We start from the raw sequence: 23092 nt of genomic DNA, 5'->3' as shown, positions 1-23092 counted from the left end.
TTCTTAAAAGGGGATCAGGAATTCAGCTGTGGGTTTGCTGTGGGTGTTGATGGAGAGACTGAGGGAAAGCATAAAACATGTGAAAGCCAGATGGAAGAGAAATGAACAATGCTCTGGCAAGCAGAAACTAAGTCTTGTAAAAAAAAAAAATTGTGCCCTGCTGTACAATCAAAAAAGGCTTTTATTTTCTCCAGCGGTTTTTGCTATGGAGCTTTCAGCCTTTTAACTTGGTCATTAGAATTGTTGGAACTATAACCATATTTGACATATATTTCAGGGAGCGCTCCATATACTATATAATACTTGTAGTTTTATAGAAGCTGTTGGAGTTGGCAGAACCATTTTATAGCAAGATATTGCAACAGAGCTAACTTTTGTCAGTTAATTAGTGCTCATATTATGTGGATTGATTAAAACCGTTCTTTGTTTTTATCACGATCATGGCTCACTTAGCCCTAGTTTAATTAATTAGCAAATAAGGAAGGTTTTCTTTCTTTCTTTTTTTGCAGTTTACAAAGTATTCTACATTTTATTTAATTTTTTAAATGTAGAAAAGAAATGGTTAATTGAAAGTTTGCAGTATATGTATTAAAATATTGGTTTTGTATATACCATTACCGGTGTATATATATAAAAAACCTATTAACTAAAAACTTAAAGATGGCATGAAGATACCACCAGTAGCAAACTGCAGCATCAGTGTGTTTATGTTTTTAATAAAACAATCTCCCATACATAGAAAACAACCAGCTGCGAATAAGTGTGATTTTACTACCTTTTCAAGGAGCAAAGGTCCTCTTTATTCATTGTTTTTATGTGGGGCCACAAGCTTAGAGTCTCAGGTTTTCATGAGCAGGCTGCTAACACAGAATCCACCACACTGCAGAATTGTTAACATAACATTGGCGACTGAGTAGATTCATTGTTATTGTTCCGAGCTGACTCAAAGAAATCCCGGTGTTTTGTGATAGAGCTGGGGCTGTAAATGAAACGAGGATTAATAGTTTCATTGTTGGGAAAAACTCAGAACAGAATTGCTGAGAGAGCCATTTTGGGGCTCCACAATGTATAGTTTTCTTTGAGGTCAACTCAGGGCCTTAACTCTAACTCTATTTCTGTACTACTATAAAGCTTGTTCACCACCTGTATAATCACAGCGTCCTCTGACATTGCAGACCTTGGCGTATTATGGGATTTGAAGCCGATAAACGTAAATGGCCTTCACAAGGGGGGCTAGTGGCAAAGTTAAGTGGAAGCATATGTGCTATTGAGCTCACAGCCTGAATATTGAAGCCTCTGTTGCTCTGTGGGGATGGATTCTTGCTTGTAGAACAGACTTAAGTGCGTGAGACTTCGTGACTATTATAGAGAAAGCAGGAACAAACAGCAAAATGGAAACTAAGAATCATGGAGCATTGTGCGGTTTCTTTGTCTATGAAAATGAGTCTATTGAGACAAGCCAGACTTTGATGAGAGAAGCAGGCGGAGCCACAACTTAAAGTGCTCATATTATGCTTTTAGGCTTTGTCCCTTTCCTTTATTGTGTTATATATTTTTTTTGTGCACTTTATAGGTTTGCAAAGTGAAAAAGCCCAAAGTCCACCCCAAAGGGACTTACCATCTTCCAGAGAAAACACTGTTCACAAACTGCTCCAAACAGCTCTATTGTAGTCCAGCCTTTACTTCCGTCACTTTGTAACACACGTTATAATGCTCGCCTAGCTGCTAGCGTGGCACGCCCTCATACTCTGCTTCTGACTGGCTTGTAGTCCTTACCTAGCTACTGCGCATGTGCGACTCCCAGCAAAGATGGAACAGAAGTGTGATGCCTCACTCTGTAGCTAAAACAGAAGGCTCAACACACAGGGTGAAAAGAGGAGCTGCAGCAACGTGCAGTACAACAAAAATATGGTGTTTTTTGAAAATTAAACCATGTAAACCTATTCTGGTACAACCTCTATACAACTGAGATGACCATAATATGAGCACTTTAAATATAATCAACAAGACCCAAGGTGACATAAGGCTCTGTCCTTGTGTTTAGTGTGATCTGTTTAGTCTATTTCTTGACTTTTTCAGAGTCTGTGGGCATTGTTTAGAAATATATAACATTATTCCTTTCAAATGAACACTGCTTTCCTAACCATTCAGGGTATTTAGGTTATTGTGAGGTGTAATTTAGCATGCTGTCAACATACAATTATTCAATTATGTCGCTTTTATTTAAAGGTCACTTGACTTAGGCTTATTTGGTTCCTTGTGAGGATTTGGATGAGAAGATCGGTACCACTTTATGTCTGTTATATTAAAGGCTACTGCCAGTTAGCTTAGCATAAAGCCTGATATTCTCATCTAGCTCATGGCAAGAAAGCGAATAAGCAAGCTCCCGAAATGTCAAACTATTACCTTTAAACACAGGGCACCTCCTCTCTGTTACAGTGATATGTAAAATAAAGAGGTTTACTTTGGAAAGAAGAAGGATTAAATCATACTAATGTCTGCTCTGTTTCTCTTCCAGGAGAGGATGCTGAGTCAGAGTGGGGTGAACGCAAGGAGTCGAGATGTGTTTGGGCTACGCTGCCTACCAGGTAGAGATGTGCTTTTATGAGCTAATGTATGTAAAAATATGTACGTTTGCTTAGTTATTACTTTGATCAATACATCAGTTTGGTTCTTACTTCCAAAACATCTTTTTTATTTCGACAAATCCCCACACCTTCCATCATGTTTGACAAATCCACACGTCTTAACCAAATAAATGAAGCATGATTCAAGCTACTGTAACAATAAACAGGTTGCAGATGAACATCGCAGCCAGTCTGCCACAATACATTTTTAAAGGTACTAAATAATACAACACCTAGCTCAAAGCACAAACTTCAGTTGACAACGACCGTGCTGCTCCAGATATCAACACTCAACACTGAGGCAGAAAAACTGCTGCTGCATTCATTGTTCGCTGTGGTTTGAAATATTGCACTTGTAGCCACACCCGGACCGGGAATGTCACAGCAGGTGTTTTGCCTTTGAGGTGGGAAAACATCTACTGTTGCAAAGCTAATCTGAAAACACAAAAGTGGACTGGGAGCCTCAATGAACAGTTGTGTAGCAAAAATGCTTTATTGTGTAATGAAATGTGCTCAGATGTCAACACAAGGAAATTTATAATCGGCAGCAAATGTCTAGCCAGCTAGTTTTAGCCAGAGGTCGACCCTCTTAACCCATGGGCTAATCTGCTGGATGGTGCAGACATCCCAGAAAATCTAAATCATTTCCCAGTCCTACCCTGCTCATATTCTTGTGTCAGCAACAGCCTGCATGAGCTTTTCATAAGAATGGCAGCAGATCTGAGACAGGCTACTCTTTAACGCTGCATACTGTATCAGCAGTTAGTCACAACACTCTTCACCAGAGTAGGTTAAAGGCTGTTTTATGGTTCTGCGGAGGCTCCACGCAGAGCTTTCGCTGTAGCCCACGTAAGTGGCCTGATGTTTATACTTGTATGGGGGGAGTGTGTGGTAGAACGAGGGAGGAGTGAGAGAGTGACGGCGATTAGCTTCGGAGCGAGTACTGACTCTAGAGTCATAGTGAGAAAAACTCCCTTGTTCTTTCTGACCACGGTGGGAAATCTTTAGCAGGAAAAGTTAACCCTCTCCTTGATTTCATGTTGTTTATGGAGGAGGAGAACCAGGAAATGAGTCGGGGGGGGAAATGCGACGCTACCAAGCCAGGGCCGAGCGACGTGCGTCGCCGCGACATGTAGTTAAATTTTTTGAGAGGTGCGCGTCAGGCTACGGCGTAGGGTCTGGCGTAGGTTTGTGTCTTCACGTACCTACGTGCGTAGCAACGGCGTAGATTTTACGCAGAAGTATAAATCAGCCTTAAGTGTTAGTAAGGGTGTGAGGAGAGTTTATGAGGTGGCAAGATGCTTCCTTGGTGTTTCAGTCTCAGCCTGCCACCCGATAACTGATATCTTTTTGTCACGTATTTTAAATTTTATAGTAGGTTATGGTTATGGTTATGTTATGATAGGAACTTGTGACTACACACATTCATGCATGCACACATATTTTTCACAAACACACACACTTCCTTCCTTATTTTCATTCACTGAGTCAGCCTAATTGGTTTTCCAGCAGTGTGTTTTCATCAAATACTTTCCAGACTCGGCTGGTCCTTGACAGCACACAGAGAGTATACTTAGCGTTTAACATTTCCCTGTGAAATTTCGACTACCGTACTTTTCCCCCTGCTGGCTTTCAACTTTATCTCCATCTCCAACACCATCCTACTGTTCCCTTACTTCTGTCTTTCTTACCTTTCTCCACCTCCATTCCAGGCAGATTAGAAACACAGTTGTCCATAAAATTATTATTATAGTATAGTATATAGTATTATATTAAGAGAATGAAGAAGAAACCTGTGCATTGGCAGCACTGTTAGGTTTTTAGTGGGAATGCTGATTCAGCAGCATTCCAACTATTGTTATTCCTTTCGGCCATTTTTTTTATTCCGTACGTTTTTTGGCTCTGTGTAACTTCTGCATACTTTCAGCTATTAAAACCATTCAACTTTTAAAATGTTCCTCTTTCAGCTAATGATGGGACTTCTTCAATTTTTTTTCTACTATTTATACTTTTTTAAATATTAAGCTTTTAAGCATTTTATTTTAACATCAAAGTCAATGAGAGCAAGCTTCAAATCCTTCAAATCCTCTTCCGCTCCCAATATTTTCAGCTCCTTCATACTTTCACCTACAGACGCCAAACAAACTTTAAAATGTTCACAAAATATTCAGCTATCCGGCTATATCTTTTCAGTTTGATATCTTTTACAGTTTTTGTGAAAAAGCTGTTTAAGTTTTGTGGTGGAAGTTTTCCTTGAAGCAGCAGCGTTTAGAAATATCAATGATCAAATGAAAACGAATAATGACCGTTTGAGAATTAAACCAAAGTTTGGTCTTTGAGTATTTATTTACATTTGCAAATGGAGAAAAACACAGTTTCAAAGGTACACGCAGCACAACTGAAAATGTCTTTCTAACCTAAAGTATAAACATCCAAACATCATATAGTGAAGAAACTCCATTAAGCCACCCCTCTAAATGTATCTTTTAGCCTGGCCATAGTTGAAGAGAGACATCATTAACAGTCACACCATTGTCTCACCTTCCCCTGTGCTCCTGTTCTTTTCATTAGCCTAAACAACAGTTTATCTCAGGAGGGTTTGTGGCTCGTCTGCTAAAAAGTCAACAATGTGAGAAGGTTCAAACTAGTAAAACTAAATAATTCTACTGGGCTATAGTTCACGGTTGCCAACTATTTCACTTGGAGCCTTTTGAATCTACACATGAAGAAGCTAAATCTTGTGGCGTTATAAAACAATCATTAAACCAATGGTTAATATCATTAAACAAATGGTTAAAATAAAATTTGCCACCACAGTTTAGTGATCATTTCAGGATTTTCTGCGTTTCTAATGAGTGTGTATTGGGCTGCTTAGAGTGATGATGTCATCATCTAGAGTGTGAAGCTTCGAAAAAATTATCTTTGTCCCTTCTCTATAAATTGCTCTCACGCCCACAATATCTACTTGTCATACACAATTTATACATCAAAACGTAGGTATTTTTGTCTAGTTTCAGGCAATCTGCTTACACCTTTTACTTTTGGCTGGTTGAGCTTCCAAATGACAAGAGTTCCACAGAATCTTCCATTCACTCTCCTGTATAACATTCTTCACATTTCCAAGCAAAATGCTGAACGAACCACTTTTTTAAAATTGCTGATGTGCCCACATTTTTATGTTTATCCATATAAATTTTATACCGATACGTTCACAAAGGCCTTGTGGTGCTCATGATGACGTCATTTGACTGATAGCAGTTATCGTTTTTTGCAGTCTGAGCCTTTATTTGAGAGCTTGCTCTCAGTGTCTGGATTGCTGCAGTGTGCTACAGGAGACATATTAAGACCAGGTTAACCGATGAAAGAGATCTCATCACAGACATCAAAGGATGTTTATAAACACGGTCACAGGCACTTAGTTGCCATGACAACCCTTTCACAGACAGTCCACTTGAATACTCCAGGCTTGCTATAGGATTCAACTAACTAGACTATGAACATTAGTCTAGATCCTTTGCGTTCCACTTCTGTCTGTCTGTCTGTCTGTCTCCCTCCTTATCTGTCTGTGTCTCCCTCCCTCCCTCCTTCTCTGTCTCTGTCCCTCCGTTTTTGCTTTTTTCTCCCTCCTCCTCTCTCCTTCTCTGTCTCTCGCTGTCTCCCGCCCTACTTCTCTGTCTCCCTCCCTCTGTCTGTATCCCTCCCTCCTGTCTCCCTCCCTCCCTCCCTCTCTTTCTCTATCCCTCCCTCCCTTCTTTCTCTTTTCTCTGTCTCCCTCACTCCCTCTCTACCTCCCTCCCTCCTCAATCTCTCTCTCTCTCTATCACTCATTCTCTCTCTCTCTCGCTCCCTTCCTCTCTCTCACTCCCGATTGTAGAACGATTTCCACTTTTTCAACTATTTTCACTTCTTAAATTGTTTTTAAGCTATTCACCCAATTTAGCTTTAGCAATTCAGCTATTCAGCATTCCCATGCATTTTCTAGTTTTCTTCTCTTTCTCCGTTGAGCGCCTCTGTGAGCTAAAATTATATACTATTAGTCTGCTTTGAATGTAGCATTGCATTTTATTTTGGACATTTCTTTTTTTTTTTTTACCGATTCAGACTTCAGGCAGGGAAATCTATCCTTTGGCTCTGTGGACGCTCTGCAGAGTAAGTGTTGAGACAATTTGTGAGAACAAGTTCACTTTCAGACACAAAGGAGTCGCGAGTCAGTGTTACCCCACCGAGTGAAAGGGCTCACATTGCACTTGTGGACCTTCTCTCTTTCTCTCTCTCAAACACACACATGCACACACTCTGCACAAGGATGGATAACTTGTCAACCCATAAAACTGTATTTTCATATCAATAACCCAGTGGTGCTGTTGTTGCATCGTAGGGTAACTTTAGGCTGTGCTAAAAAAAAAGTGCCTGTCTCAGGCTCGATCCACTGACAAGCTGAGAACAACCATAGGAATCACAAAATCAGAAATATGTTTGCAGAAGTTGTCCCGTTCTCCCATTAGTTACGGGCAGTGCTCAGTGTCTACAGTGTTCTCATGTGACACCGGGACACAGGACCGCGGAAACCGAGCCGGCCTGCGGGAGGGCAAACGGGTCAGGACAGCCATAGGTAGATCATGTACCTTTTCAATGCTGTGAGTAGGGGAGGGGGTATACTGTCCATTCACACACAATGCCAAGAGTCCAGCACCCCCTTCAGAGCAATTTAACAGTCCCCTTTCTCCACAGTCTTATGTTACTGTGGGATTAAAAGGCTGTCATTCAGCTATATGCCTCGTTGATTGATGGACAAGAGACCAGATCATCGATATTTGTATACTTGGGTTTTGATCTTGATATTGGAAAAGGTATTACATTCTTTTTATTTGTGTGACTTTAAATAGCTGTTTTCCAGTTTATTGTCCATGACAGGGCAAAAGAGATATAAAAAACAACAACAACAAGATGTTTTGGGAATTTGTATTTATGATAATCAATATGTCTGGAGAGAAACAGTTTAACATTGTTTTCAATTTTCATATATACATCTGTTCTGTCAACTGGCTATCATTTACAGTTAAGATAAGATAAGAGACTTTATTAATCCCACACTGGGGAAATTCCTGTGCTACAGCAGCTCAAAAGAAAAAAATGTACACACATCAGAATAACACAAATACACATTAAGTAAGCATAGGAAAAAAATATTATATAATAAATAGAATAAATGGAATTAGTTATTATAATAGTAATAAAACAAACCTATTTACACAATAAACACCCTTATTATATTATATATGTTGTTATTATATGTTAAGCTACATATGACGGGAAAGTGAAGTGAAAAATTGGACATGTTTTACTTTTGTTGTATTACATGACAAGCTAACCTAACTTGGTCATCATTTTCACAGTGACTGTTTGTGGACGTTGCATCACATGAAGGATGGTGGTTTTGAACTGTCTGTATTATAGTTTGTCAGCAGTCTTCTGGACATTTTGTGCTGTGTAAAATTATAGAGTAGACTCCAGGCAGGACTTTTCTCCGAAAATATCCTCATCAGCTGATAGTTTGTCAAAACAACTGTATGCCTACATTTAACCCAACATAACCTATTCCTGGTCTTTACTCGTCCTCCAAGGGAGTTGAGGAGGGCAGAAACCTTTTCGCTCTGCATGCGTCCAAGCTGAAAATAAGTAACATGTGGATGAAAACAAATAAAACCGAGACTGAGAGAGCATGTGGTTCAGATCTCTCTCAGCTGTATTTTCTCAGGCCGATTCTTCAAGTCGCTCTCTCCTCATATCCAAGTCAGTGACCAACAGCATGTAAGGCATCGCATAAATTGTGTGTATTTAAAACAACAACTAGACTTGGTCTTAAGAGGAGCACACATCCTTTAAATAGCCTCCTGAAAACGTCTAGTAAAACACTTTTTCAGTTTTCTAATTGAACTGATTTCCTCTACTATCTTGACAGCCAAATCCCAAATTGTGGTGGCATGTGAGACCCCTATTCAAGTACAGATAAGAAATACCAGTAACTGCTGGGTTTCAGTGTAATAAAACTATGTAATGCTGCTGTTTGCTTGAGGCACAACATCTCTCGTTAGTTTAGCCCCTTCTGCTCCACAGTTGGTCAACACTCCAACCCAACATTTTATTTTGGCGAGCTGTATAATGCTGTCAGAGGTGGATGTAACTGCAATTTGTAAAGCTGCCATTGGCACTGAAGAATCTACAGCAAACACAGGGAGTCTGAACTCTGCTGTATGGCATGTTCAACTGTTCTTCCGTGTCTTATTGCTTACCATTGTTTCTACTTAATAGCTGTAACTCAACTGTGTGCCACACCCACAGCAAAAGCCGTCTACCAAATAAATATCCTAAAATGTCACAAACATCAGTGACACAGGGTCACCGACAGGACACGGACTTGTAATGTAAAAGATTACATAGTTGGGCTTTATTCATTGTTTAAAGATTATTGTTTTGGCATTTTTAGGCCTTTATTTGTTATTTGATTGTTTTTTAGACATGAAAGGGGAGAGAGAAAGAGACGTGCAGCAAAGGGCGCTAATAGTACGGATCGCAACATTCCAGGAACCCGGGCGCGCGGGGGGGGGGGGGGGAACCCAGCGGAGGGGGGCACACGCGGAAGGGGGGGAAGAGGGGGGGAGGGGGGGGTTGTTTTTTTTAAAAAAAAAAAAAAAAACCACAAAAAAAAAAAAAACCATCCCCTCTCCCGGAGCACATAGAAGATTTATTTGATTAAAGGACAACCTTCTCGTAAAACACTTCACTTGTACAGCTGACTCATTTGGGGCTGAACCACCTGCTAACACAAACTTTTTAAACCTCACCAAAGAGTGCAAATAGGCCCAGAAGCTCGGCGTTCTCTCAAATCTTCAGGCTACAGGAATGTTTTCGGCTCTGTTGCACCCTGGGGAGACATTAAAATGAGGCACGGAAAGCCACAGTTTGATTGTCCTTTTTGAAAGACAAGCTCTCAACAAGGGTTCACTTGTGTTCACTGTAATACTAAGCATTTTAAACCTCTGTTGCTAAATCATGTGTGGTCGGGCTTAATTGATATGTCCAGTCTAGGGTTTTCTGGCGTGGTTTTGGAGGTTGAAGGGCATAAGCCTAATCATAGAGCACACCCTAGGATTTAAACTCCTCTTGTGCAATCAGTAAATTATGGTGTTGGAAGTAAAGGCTCCTCTTCCGCCCTAAAAATGTCTGTTTCCTGTTTGTGCCTTGGTATCCCCCAAAACACTATTTAAGCTAAGAGCAAGGAGTAGCAGAGACTGGGCTCGGAACCAACTGCTACTGTCATTTTCAGTTGGAGGGCCTTCCTAGTTCTTCCACATGTGCAGTGGAGGAATTGTGTGTTCCCTAAGAATGTTTTTTTTGTTTCGAGGAATCCTCGTCTTTTTCATGGTCTTTCGAGCGAATATGAAAACATTTGCCTCCCCATATGTCTGGCAAAATGCTCCTTGTCGTGGACAAAAAGGCCATTTTCTCCACGTCTACCCTATCCTGGACTCTGTTGCCATGGAAACCCACAGTCTAGCTGGCAAAGGCTTTGTATTCCTGAGGGAGACTGTTAGAAATATGCTGTCTCACTTGTGTGTGTGTGTGTGTGTGTGTGTGTGTGTGTGTGTGTGTGTGTGTGTGTGTGTGTGTGTGTGTGTGTGTGTTTTAGTGAAACTGTTTTCCTTTTTTTTTTTTTCTTTCAGAGTGTTTATGCACATCTGTGTTTGTGTGTAAGAGTGAAAAGTTTGTTTTTGGAGGCTTTGTCCTGGAATTTCAGATGCTTCTTCAACCTTCCTTTCCATCCATCATACAGGATCAGCAGATTATGAATAAAGTCCTGCACACATTACGTACATATTTTAACATATCAAATATTATTAAAACTGAAGGGAAACAAAATGTATTTCTGTGCTTTCATTGGTCTTTGTTTATGCTGAAGTTATCCTTATCATTAGTGGCCATTGAACATTATTACATTTCTCATAAATGATCTACTGAATTTTATTTCTTACGACATGCAGTTCCTTATTTAATATCTACAACGATTTGTAGTTTAAATTTATTTGCGTGTGCATGTTAGTGCATGTGGCCATGAGAAAACATTAGTATTTAACCGTTTTGGGAGTTTTGATATCCAGCTGTACTTTAGACAAATGACTACAGTGTGAATGTTCACTCATACTGCAATTTGGTACTTCACTCATATGTAAATTTGCAAGTTTTTACCTGCAAACCAAATTGGTGTAATGTTATTCAGAACAGAGTTACGGTCATCCGTAAGATGCCGTTTTTGTTCTTCCTGCTCCTCCGTGGCCGCAGAACTTGCAACAATAAGCAACAACTTGACCTTTTTGTTTAAAGGTGTTTGTTACACCCACTCCCAGTAGCTCACTCAGTGAACTTCCATGCTGCTGTTTCTCTGTTGCTACACTTCCTGTTATGTATTTTCCCTTTAAAGCCCCCCCCCCCCAAATACAACACTTAGTTATGCAATTTTAACTTACACAGAAATTCCATCCTGTAAACTCTTCTCCCCTTTGTCCCCACTAGGCGAGTGTGTACTTCAGCGAGCTGTTATGGTGAGGAAGAAGTTGACTGCCAGGGAAGGAAGAGGTTGGGTTTCTGGGACCCTTTTCTGTACCCACTTCAGAGTGGCTTTCGTTCCACAGGACAGTCCCAAAGCTGACGTGAGTCCCTCTTAACAGCTGTAATGATTTGAAATACTCATTCATATTCTTATATGGTTTAATAATGTGTTATTGTTGGCTGTTTATGGATGTTTAAAGGATGACATTGCAAAGTACATTAAGAACAACTGATGACGGGAGCAAAAATATTAGTTTTTTTGGTACAGTATGTGTATATTTTCTTTAAATAACATCCATGATGCAGGACAATGCAGACCCAGTGCTTTTAGGAGATCATGATGTGGCTTTGGCGTCCATAGAGAAGGTTGTGGTTGGTAAGTACAACCTTATGCCCAATTTTTACTCACAAACTCGTTCATGCAATGACTGGAGATTTATTGACAAATATTACTTTAATGTGTCACTGCCTGCTTGTGTCCAATCACAGACTGGTATACTGTACTTACAGTATATCACTTTTTGCTGTGCTACGGTTGATGCTACAGCAACAACAGTTGCACCACTCTATCAGCCTTATGTTACTTATAATGAAGAGATTAGGAAACTGACACGTTGCGTTTGTTTAAACCACGATTGTATAATATAATACATTGGTTTGGATCTAAAAAGGGTTTAGCGTTAAGATTTCAGTCTTGGTTGATTTGGCAACACCTGTGGATATTGTGGTAACCGAGAGTGATGTTTAATACCGCAGCAAACGTGGACTCTGCCATTACTAATTACATCAACTACTATTTAGAGAGTTGTTTCCTGAATGTAAATATTGGACATTGTAGAAATATACTGACCATAAATAGTATCAAATATTGGGTTTAATTTCATTAAAATCTTAAGGATTATAAAGTGGCATAAAGGCTAAACAAAGTGTTCATAATAATACTAATTCAGGTGATAAAAGCACTTCCAAAACATCATAATTTAAATTTTATCATGCAAAATCAGATATTTAAATAGCAGATACTGCATGTTAGAATGTGCAGGTTTTTGGCTCCCTTATAAAGTAAATTCCAGTGGAGCACTATTACATCTTAGCTACATACTGTAAGTATAGGTAACCTGTACTCGAGGGTTCTTTGACTCTTGACCCATTTGTCCGTTTAATATCTAATTAAGCCCCTTTTCCCCTCCTATGTTGCAGTGGGCCCAAACAGGACCAAGCTGGTGACCCCAAACTCCTCGCTCAAGTTCACACCAGAGGAGCTGGTGCTTTATTGTAGAGATCTGCGAGTCGTCTGCTTCCTGTTTGACCGCCTCACTCCTGACGCACAAGTCATAGAGGTGTGCGTCCATATCCTGATTTTAGGAACTTTAGTGATCTCATTTTAAGCATGACCCGGACTAATACTGGCTTAAATTCTGAACATATGAGTGCACAGCCTAAAAACAGGAATTGGCAGACAACCACTGATTGTGGTTTTTCAGCCTTTAAAAACACTTTTTATAGATTTGTTTTTTTATGTAGTCTTCTTTTTTGCTCTTTCTAATGAGTGAATTTCAGTGTACCGTTTTATGCCTTCTTATAAGGAATTTCCAAATTCATTTCCTAGAGACTTGCCCAATACGGGTGGTAAATATTTGTGTGCAACTGCATTTTTCTGTGCGTGCGTCCATGTGAATTGAGTTAGATTCAAGGCTCTGTTCACTGTCCTACTGTTCACTAGTCATTTCAGAGCACTTTTGTGTAGAGAAGTTGATCTGTACCATACAGCAATGATCTGACTCTGCAGGGCATTGATGTTGAAAGCTGATGACCTTTGTCATGTTGATAGGCTCATTTTGGTTTTCCCCTCCTCAGATAACCTACACCATCGCCAAGACCTACCAGCCTCCTAAACCCGGGTCAGTTTTATCTTTCCAGAACGCTGCCCTTGGGAGTGTAGGTGAGTAGCTTAATGCATGCACCCTCATGTATACTGTACAACCATTCATTCCCTCCCTGGCACTGGTCCAATACCTCATTGATCTGTCTATCATCCTACTGCTGTCTTGAGTCCCCAAGAACATAAAGGGATGCTTCAATATAGCTCAATCATTGCTGGGTTTTCATGATTTTGCTTTGGTATGTATGAGACTGGCGATAAATGTTATGCTCTTCAGTCCAAAGGGTGTTTACTGTATGTTTGAACCCATTCACACCAGCCTTAATATACCGACAGATGTCCTGTAAATTGTAGACAGTTATATTTTTCGGACCTAGATCAAATAATATTGGTATATATCAGAGATATGTGGAAAATGAATACATGTTTCAGGCACTATAGCCTTATCCATGTGTCTGTTTGGATGTTAATGACATGAAATCATTGAGCTTCGACATTTTAAAGTATTTATCAGTAAAGTATTCAATAATTAATTTCTTTCTGTGCATATTTCACTGTGATGAATATTCATAGAAATAACAGCTCAGAGTGAGAAGCAAATGCCCTCATAAATCTGAAGCGCAGCGTGAATGTGTTAGTTGCTGCACTTCCTTCCTAAAGCCTTGCATGTTTTCTCTTGTTGTGCCTTCATCACGTCTGTTTTCAGTTTGATTTTTCACCCTCCAGGGACAGAATGTACCCAAAAAACACTGTTTGTCATCTATACATGACTTCAACTCAGTTTCATCTAGTTTTGTTTTTGAGTTTTGTTGTTGTTTGTTGATTCTATTTTAACTTTTTGGCGTACCATCAGAACGTGTCACACCTCTTAAGACTGGAGAGAATATTAAACAGGAAACTTAATGGTTTCTGTGTAGACCGGAATGAAAAAGATAAAGCTCACATCCTCTCTGGCTGGCAAAATTAGAAACGTTTGAAAACCACTGAAACCATGCCCATATGTGAGAAAACCTCTGAGTGGTTTGAAGGCAAGGCTCACTAAACATTTCATGGGCTTTTGACAGTGATTGAAAGCCTCAATTTGGGAAAGATTAAATTAATCGGAGAGACGGAGTCCAACTCAGTAGGACATCTCACCAACAAAACGAAAACTCTCAGCCATTACGCCCTCTTGTAAGCAAGCCGCTGGCTGTTCACCTCGACCATATAGAGTAATAAGAGCCCGTCTGTACATTACATTGTGCTATGTTAAAGCTACACCAGGCTGACCAGGCTGTGGATGACTGTCATGTGTTGGATAAATAATGCAAGCCCTCCCTCTGAAACAAGTCGCTAGATGACCCACAGTTCAACTCTGCCGCAGGGGTCAGGTGTGTCTGGTGTGGTCAGTGCGTTGACGACATCACTTTCCACACACCTGGAAACAGAAATATTTCACAAAAATGACCTCAACAATTAATCCGCTCTACTCATGATACACAAGACTAATACCCTATTAGTTACTAATCCGTCCTCTGCAGTAGCTTTATACCACACCTGGGCTCACTGTTGTATTTTGCAAAATTGCTGCCCCTGATTTGTCTCTTTAGAAAATTTCCCAAAATGGATAATTCTTTAAAATATGAAATAAAATTAAAAAGTCCCAATATCATCACATACTCTACCTGGTCTTCTCACCGAAAATGTCAACACCAAAAGCATGTTAACATTCTGGTAACCAAGATATTGTGAATTATTAAGATGTTTGAAATCACTTTCTTCCTCCAGAAATGAAGCAGTTTCTAAGCAACCGTCGCCGAAACACCCACATGAACTGGTATGAGTCTGTCTCAGACTGGGAGCAAGAGCTGGAGAGATGCGGGGCCACTGGCTGGAGAGTCAGCTCGGTCAACGACCGCTTTGAGATGTCCACCAGGTAAAATCACACCCTAGGTGTATAGTAACAAACACATCTTTGTTTAAATGCGGTATGCTATGGTATGTCAGTTTTTTTCCAGATATCCTCTCCTCAGTGTTCTCTACTAACCAAGAGTGTTGAAAAACACGAAATGCTATCTACTGTACCAGCAACACTTTTCTTTGGACTGTGTGAATACATCTGCTTGCAAGTCCTTTACCAGAGAATGTCTGAGAAGCACCGTTTTGCAAAACATGAAGGGAATTGAGAATGTCAGGCAAAGCCAAGGCAAAACTCCTATAAAAGACACAAAGCAGACCACTCAGTTTGCTCAATTGATGTGTTTTAAAAAGGCCAAAGTTGATGGCATTTTGAAAACATAAAAATCTCATCCATGCCATCACTCTACCGTTTATATTCTGTCAATAAAACTGTGTATTCTCTCTGTTTTCGGTCAGCCTGCCGAGGTCCATCGTGGTTCCACAGAAGGTTTTAGACACTGAGCTGAAGAAAAGCTTCGCCCACTTCAATGAAGGACGCATCCCAGTAAGTGCACTTAGTATTGAGAAACATTTTGATTTAACCTTCACCTCCATCACTACCTAAAGCCACTCATTTAAGAGTGGTTTAATCATTCATGTTAGCAGCCTCAGTCCTATGAAATATTATTTTCAAAGCTTTTTTATTCATAAAAAAATAAAAAATGTATTTGTATACACTTTCTACAGATTTTATATATTATTTTAATCAGGGTATGATTTGCCGGGGGGGATGCAAGGGATTTCCCCCCTTTCTGGTCTATATATCCCTGCCTCTGCTGAATTATGTTTTTATCTCCAGTGGGGACAAAATGTTTGTCTACTTCATTTTATTTTCCATTGAATATTGAAGTTCATAAATAAGTTTTGGCATGCCTGGCTACCCCTATCCATGGTATTGAAAGGGGGATTTAAATACATGTTTTGTTTTGTTTTGTTTTGTTGTTGTGCATGATCATCCGGTATTTTAAGTACAGCCAAAGATGGTGTGCTAACTTTTAAAGCTAAATTTGGAACTTGAGAAAAGTAGAAATTCTTGCCTTCCCAAGTGTTTATTATATATTGTAAAAGAATGATCTTCATCAGTCATCTTTTAGATATGTTTTCCCTTCTTATTAACATTACTGTGAGACAAATTACAAGATGAACTCAGATGCAGTGAGTGCCTTGGGGGATTTCTTTTACAATGTAGAACGTGTCATTAAAAAGGGTGAAATTGTGTTTTGTGTTGCAGCGCTGGTGTTGGCGACACCCTCGAGGCAGTGATCTAATGCGAATGTCCAGCTTCCAGAACAACATCTACCACGAGAAAGACGACATTAGGTGTGTACGTGTGTTTGATGTTTTCCAAATGGATTTAAGCTCCTGTATCTGTCAGTGTAAGCATTAACATTTGAATGTGGTTTAAGATGATTTAGCTGTAGCCTTGACTGCAGTCTGTAACTATCACAAAGCAAAGCATGGGTTACAGTAAGCTAAAAACTAGGGGGATGTTACGTCTTAAAGCTCCTGTAGAACCCTTTTTTGTTCAGAGTCCAGCAGAGTTGTCTGCGTGCAGTTTATTAGTTCCGTCAGTTTATTTGAGTCATCCTGTAGAGAAGATGCAGTGTTGTTATTGATAGTTATCTGAACACAGGAAACCAAACTGCTGAAATAGTCTTCACTTAAACAGCAGCTGGCCACAATTACTGTAAATATGGCAAGCTGTTAAAGAAGCTTGAGACTGCAGTTTAAAAGCAACACAATACAGCGTGAAATCTGAATAGCAGACTCAACTTGAATTCCAATTTTTACAACTGAAACAACATTTCTGGGGGAAATATGATGTGTTCTTATAGACTTTTAAAGGCATTTCACATTAAGCTGTCAAGTCTTTGGAAATCCACTGTTTATGACGCTATGAGTAAAAAGCCACTGAAAGTCAACTTAGTTCCAAAGTAGCTTGTTGCAGTGTGGCAGTGTGTTAACAACAGGATGTGCTGTTCTATAGAAACCTGGAGATGATCCTGTTTGGTTGCCATTCCTCTCTGTGCGTGGTGGTGGAGCTGGGCGAGGAGCTACCCTCACCTGCAGATATCCAGCTGGCACACAGCCGCCTGCGCGCCCTCTGTCTGGGAGGTGGGGATAAGACATGAATACACACAACCCCTGAGCAAATATGTGTTCACACACAGCACCAAAAAAACTAAACCATATATAGAATTGTGACAAGCTAAGCTTCCACTTGTTATAACAAAAACCTCTATCATGTCAGTGATGTGGTCTAAGGGGTTTTTGACACAAAAAACTTATTTATTTCTTATTCTTTATTTTATAAATGACAACACACATTAATTAACATTTCTGTAAATGTGCCAGTGTTTTCAACTGTAGTCCTTTGGCCAGATGATTTTAGACCAGAGTAACAGGAAACAGCAAGACATTAGTACTGCTTAAACTGTAGAGACAGAAGTCAACAAGACACCATACAGACAGCTAGAGCAGCAAATAAGCTCTCTCAGTAAGCCATGCAGAGCTACAGGAAGCAGCAAGACATTAGCGCAGTTACACATCAACAGTATCCCCATTCAGTATAATAAGCCATGCATGCATCAAAACACAGCCAAGCAACACAGACCTGAGACATCTCCTTGCACCGTTCAACCATGCAAATCAGTAACAAGCAGTAATAAAAAGATGAAATAGGCTACATCACTCATGAGGGAGGTGTTAATAAAGCACAGGTTAATTAGTTTAGGTAAAATAGTTAAAATAAAAGTAAATTTTTCATACATACCCAAGAAATGCAGTGCGGGCTATATTTGACACCGGGCAAGACATGAAACATCAAACATGTTAGCAGCAGGTCAGCAGTGATAACGACAATAATATAAAACTACCAGGAGATTAAAAATGTTGACAAGTCTGACTTTCCAAGAGCAAGGCCTTGAGACTTTGCGTGAAGTTATGGTAGGTGGTGCAGTTTCTTGTTTCATTTGGTAGAGTGTTCCACCTATTAGAGGCTCTAAACAGAAAAGCATGATTGCCTAAAGGAGCTGGACCTGTAAGGGGTTACACAGTCCCCTCTCAGAACAGACCCAGTGGTTCTATTGTTAGAATTGTTTTGCTAAATAAAAGTATTGAGTGGTGGAGGAGCTTTGCCATTCAGGTGTCATTGTATTTGATAATATTTATTCACTTAAGTCACTTATTTATTTGGAGAGTCAATTTGTTATCCAAACCACTGAGGCTCCTTAAATTCCTACGGAGCAGAATTCCTACGTTCTTTATTTTTGTTGTACATTTCAAACTGTATAATTAAATCACTGTTTTTCAGATTTGTTTGGCTCTGAAACTCATACAGTGGCAGCTCAATATAGGCTTAGCGAGATGGTCTTTATTTTAGTTTTTTTTATAATGGAGGCACACACAGCACATTCCACGGTTGAGTAAACACAGAAAACTCATGGTCGTCTACAACTATTGGCCCTGGAACTCAAATGTTGACCTATCTCACACTCATAAACACTCCCACTCTTTTACACACGTACAATGCGTAAAGGGCACTGATTATCACGGTTCACACATTCGTCAGCTTAGCGTTTTGTCTTTTGTGGGTGAGTGCTTCACAGCTGAGAGGATTGTCCTGTAAAAACAGACACTCCGGTGTATTTGGTCGGCTTACTAGCAGTGGGCTTTGAGTCTTCACAACAACTAGACAGAAAATGAAAATGGACTTTAGGGATTGTATCAAAGGCTAATCTCCCAGAGATTATGTGGATTTTGGGTTTAGGGTCCCATTCAAGATGTGGATGATTTATTTTGAGGAGATAGCTTTTCTGTTGGTGTGAAATGGTTTTTCAGTCTAATGTCTAATGAATACTGCTCAGTCGGTAACAACTAGACTGCAGTATTAATTTTTGTAAATGTACTGATTTATATGTTTTTTTTGTAATGTTTTTCAAGATTAATTACTGTGTAAACCCCTGATAAACAAGAAAAAAGGAATTAAGACATTCAATTCAACTTCTTTGTCAAATGCAGAGATCCTCCGTACTGAAACCGTTCGTAATGTCTGAACGTGTTTTGTCTTTTTACTGTTTTGGCTTCTAGATATCTCCACCTCAGTGTCTGTGCCTGATGACAAATGGTTATCTACCCTGGAAAGCACCCACTGGCTAGATTACACCAGGTAACAGCTCTGACTGGCCTGTCTGGCAAATCTTGACATCCATAATAAAATGTTATCTTCCTACCCATGGCTTTTTATTGTTAAACGTGTGCTGACTGACTGATAACTGGCTAAGGAATGTTTGGAGTTGTGATCAAGGGCATTTAAAATCCTTGAACTTAGGACTTTGTAAGTTTGTAAAAGTAAAAAGATGCTAATTAAAGTACCAGGTTTATATTCAAATACAGCCACGCTTTCAGCTTTCTGTTCACATGTGTTCAATTTACTGTATGTTTGTTAAATGCATCATTCTTGAAGGGGAAACTCCGAAAAGTTGCTCCAATGTGTATTACCTTATATTTACTGAGACCGGTTCAGTGGATATATTTATTTACTGATTTATAAATCAAGAAAGAAAATAATTGTAGTCAGCTTTACTCAATGGTAACATCAATGAATTAATGTATTAATGCATTTGTATATCTTCAAAAAAGAATTACTAATTGAAAAAAAATAAAATTCAAGGAAACGTGAAAGCAAAATTATAACATTAGTGGTATGAAAAATAGTTTATTCTATTCCATGTAGTTCCAGATTTTTTAGACACGTTTGTGATGTGATTACTGTGTTTGTAACTGTAATGAGATGTATCTGGTTTGATATTATCCACCTGCCTCTCTGTCTCCAGGTCCTGTCTGAGGAAAGCTTCAGAGGTAGCCTGCCTGCTTCGCGGCGGTCACCTGACTGTAGCACTGCAAGGTGAGTCACGTGACCAGGACCCCGGCTCATATTAGTCAATCCATTCATTATTCACGGTGCCTCCCTCTCATTAATCCCACATTAGGGCTTGCCCTGAAGTAGCTATGTACCTGCGACAAGCACACTCCACTGAGCCTACATGCACACTGTCAATAGGCCTCCAAACAACAGGCTTCTAAAGACACGGTAACACCTGGCTGCAACTGTTGTGTTTGCTTGTGAAAGGCAGTATAGACTCCATATACGAAATATGACATCTACCTCATGGAAATAATTGATGACATTAAATAAAAACATATTATTGAAGACATAAGTTTATCTTAAGACCCTTTGTACACAAAGTAAATGTAAAATGTATACTTTTGAAGACAGGGGCCTTGATTAACTGCCCCCTGGCTACAAAAACTGGCTCTTTGGATGTAAAAGGGCCGCCTCTTGGTGGGGATGGAGACATAGCTAACTGTGGAAGGTAGCAGTGGTACCAACTGTAGATATAGCTTGGCTTATTTTTTCACACAGCACTGGCTCACGCACCAAACTTCTGGGGGCTGGATTCCTTTTCTGGTGTTGCCTTGGAGGTACCAAGCAGGTGTGGGGATACTCCCAAGCCCCCGTCTGAATGTTGCTGTGTGGGAGTTTACCCCTTAGATCAAGAGGGTCACCGCTATAGGACTGTGTGTCGGGAAAAGGAACGTGCTGACTGTTGTTTGTTGTGGAGTAAAAGTGTCAACTGATCACCACCTGGCAGTGAGGTGGATCAGGTGACGGGGAACACTACTGGACACACCAGGTAGACCCAAACGTGCAGTGAGGGTGACCTCAGAGTGTCTGGCTGGGGTTCCTTTAAGTTATTGCCAACTGATTTGTTGCGTTATTGTTGTTCTGGCTCCTGACATTGTAATTGCTGAGGCTACCAAGGAACAGTAACGTGGAGCACTTATAGGTGTTTCTGACGGTGAAGGAACAGGGGCAAAACGATGGTTATTTTAATAAATAATATTTTGTAGAGCTCCTTAGATTCCATTTTATGACTCATTTTACAAACAGTAGGCTGTTGTTGATTTCTAATCATCTGGTCTGGCTGCCTGTGGTGCATTCATAAACACCCAGAGAGACAGACTCAACACTGCTTACTCAAACAATGGCCGTTTTCAGCTAAGGATGTTTACAACTTGCTACTGGTGTTTGACTTTCTCAGCCACTCTGCAGCTGCAAGTGACTTAACATCAGGCTGGCTTTTACAACGCCTGTTTAGCTAAGAAGTTCATATATCAGTCGTGCTCTAAGTCTCCCTGATGCAGCAGATCTGTGTCTGGCTGCTGGATCAGCCGTAAATATCCAACTGCAGAAATGACTCACTTGGGCTACACTAGCCCAAGATACCTTTGTCTCTCAGAATGCCTCTCCCTTTTTTCTCTTGTTGTGTCTGACACTGGGTCTTTGTATTCATCATCATCATCATCATCATCATCATCATCATATTTTTATCTGCAGGTCTATCTAATCGATGTTTTCTTCGTCTATTACTCTCTTTCCCTCTCTCAATTGTTAAGCACAATTCTTAAGAGGAATAAGAGCAGAATGAAATGGTGGTTGTAAATGAAAGGATTGTGTGTCCCCCTAGTGGTGCTCTAAAATTAGAAACAGTAGCGGTGTCAGATGGTCTATAGTCGAGCCAGAACAACCAGACACTGTAAACGGCAGGCATTGCCACATCTCCAGCAGGTTGATGTAAAAATAACAGCTAATAGTGTTTCCCACTGTTTTGAACTTACAGAGGCGGATGACCGGGACATGGCCTGTGTGGTGTCCAGCCTGGTGCAGGTGATGTGTGACCCCCACTGTCGGACCCAGCAAGGTTTCCAGAGCCTGGTGCAGAAGGAGTGGGTGATGGCAGGCCACCGCTTCTACAGCCGCATCAACTACCACCGCGACAACGACAAGGAGGAGGTGAGAGCTCTCATTGGACAGTGACAATCGCAAGTTAAACTATGCAACCATAGAATTATACATAGTTTAATTTATCTTTTATATTTTTTTATTTCACCAGTGTTATGTGGACCTGTGAAGCACCTTGTAACTCTGATTTTTGAAAGACGCTAAAGATAAAGAAATAAAGTTCACTTACTTACATATTAACTAACTTCCCCTTCCCTCTGTCCCTGCAGGCTCCAGTCTTCCTGCTCTTTCTTGACTGTGTTTGGCAGCTCTTGTCCCAGTATCCCTCTCGCTTCCAGCTGACAGATGACTTCCTGTTGGCCTTGCATGACAGCATCCACCTGCCACTCTTCTCCAGCTTCCTGGCCAACTGCCAGCGAGAGAGATGCAAACGCTCCCAGGTACTGGACACTTGAGAGGGGCTTTGGTATTTTGGCAACTCTGTTTCTGTCATCTTTATAATAGAGCCTTAGACAGCGACATTTTATCACATTTTAAAGTCATCACAATATCATTTGCTGCATCTATATATTATAAAGATATTTCTGGATCTATGTGATACGCTCTGTTTTACTATACCTGTTTTTGTTTTATTAAAACGGACTTAGACAAAGCACCTAAATGATTTCAGCGGGTACCCTATATAATATATTAGAATATTGGTGCACAAAGGTGCATAGAAAGAAAAGTTGGCATGAACATAGACCAATGAAATGTATATCCTACTCTACCCAGAACATCGGGCAGTCCTACACACCAGTCAATGGCTGGAGAGACGTGCTTCATCCGGATTCTTCCTCAGATCCCTCTGACCCTCCTCTACCCTCGGTGTGGGACTGGTCGCTGCAGTACAGCAAGCATAGACGAGACCGCTTCACCCAACCCGTCCCCCCAATCCCTCCTCTCCAGCCGCTGCTCAATGGAAACCTCAACACCAACCCAGACACGCACAGGGTAGGGCTGCCAACTCTTTCATGATGCAACACACCCTCTAGTGGCCATGGTGGGAGCTCTGGGTGTAACAGTGGCTGACATCAGAAAGCAAACCCATGTTGGGATGTTAATTTCTTTGCAGCTTTTGACTCAAAATGGATAATTTCAGTAGTTACAGATCCTATCAATTGTGTGCATATGCAGATGTCAGTTTGGAGGCTTACTGTGATATTGCTAGAAAGCAATACATTGTTTTCAACA

General features: G+C 40.3%; 1 protein-coding gene across 1 annotated transcript in view; it reads left to right on the top strand.

Annotated features, from left to right (window-relative positions):
* The window catches only part of mtmr11 (myotubularin related protein 11), a 37003-nt gene that overhangs the window by 7244 nt on the left and 6667 nt on the right, over positions 1-23092 (top strand). Inside the window, exons 2-15 of the mRNA XM_039806388.1 lie at positions 2519-2588; positions 11199-11335; positions 11541-11610; positions 12435-12574; positions 13092-13176; positions 14884-15031; positions 15472-15559; positions 16286-16374; positions 17042-17169; positions 19144-19222; positions 19890-19960; positions 21738-21910; positions 22129-22299; positions 22634-22852. Coding sequence (XP_039662322.1) covers positions 2519-2588; positions 11199-11335; positions 11541-11610; positions 12435-12574; positions 13092-13176; positions 14884-15031; positions 15472-15559; positions 16286-16374; positions 17042-17169; positions 19144-19222; positions 19890-19960; positions 21738-21910; positions 22129-22299; positions 22634-22852 — 1668 coding nt within the window. The remainder of the gene's footprint in view (positions 1-2518; positions 2589-11198; positions 11336-11540; positions 11611-12434; positions 12575-13091; positions 13177-14883; positions 15032-15471; positions 15560-16285; positions 16375-17041; positions 17170-19143; positions 19223-19889; positions 19961-21737; positions 21911-22128; positions 22300-22633; positions 22853-23092) is intronic.

Source organism: Perca fluviatilis, chromosome 7 (genome assembly GCF_010015445.1).
Source record: "Perca fluviatilis chromosome 7, GENO_Pfluv_1.0, whole genome shotgun sequence".
NCBI classification, from domain to species: domain Eukaryota; kingdom Metazoa; phylum Chordata; class Actinopteri; order Perciformes; family Percidae; genus Perca; species Perca fluviatilis.
The sequence above is the reverse complement of the archived record's forward strand: the minus strand, read 5'-3'. Positions and strand labels throughout refer to the sequence as shown.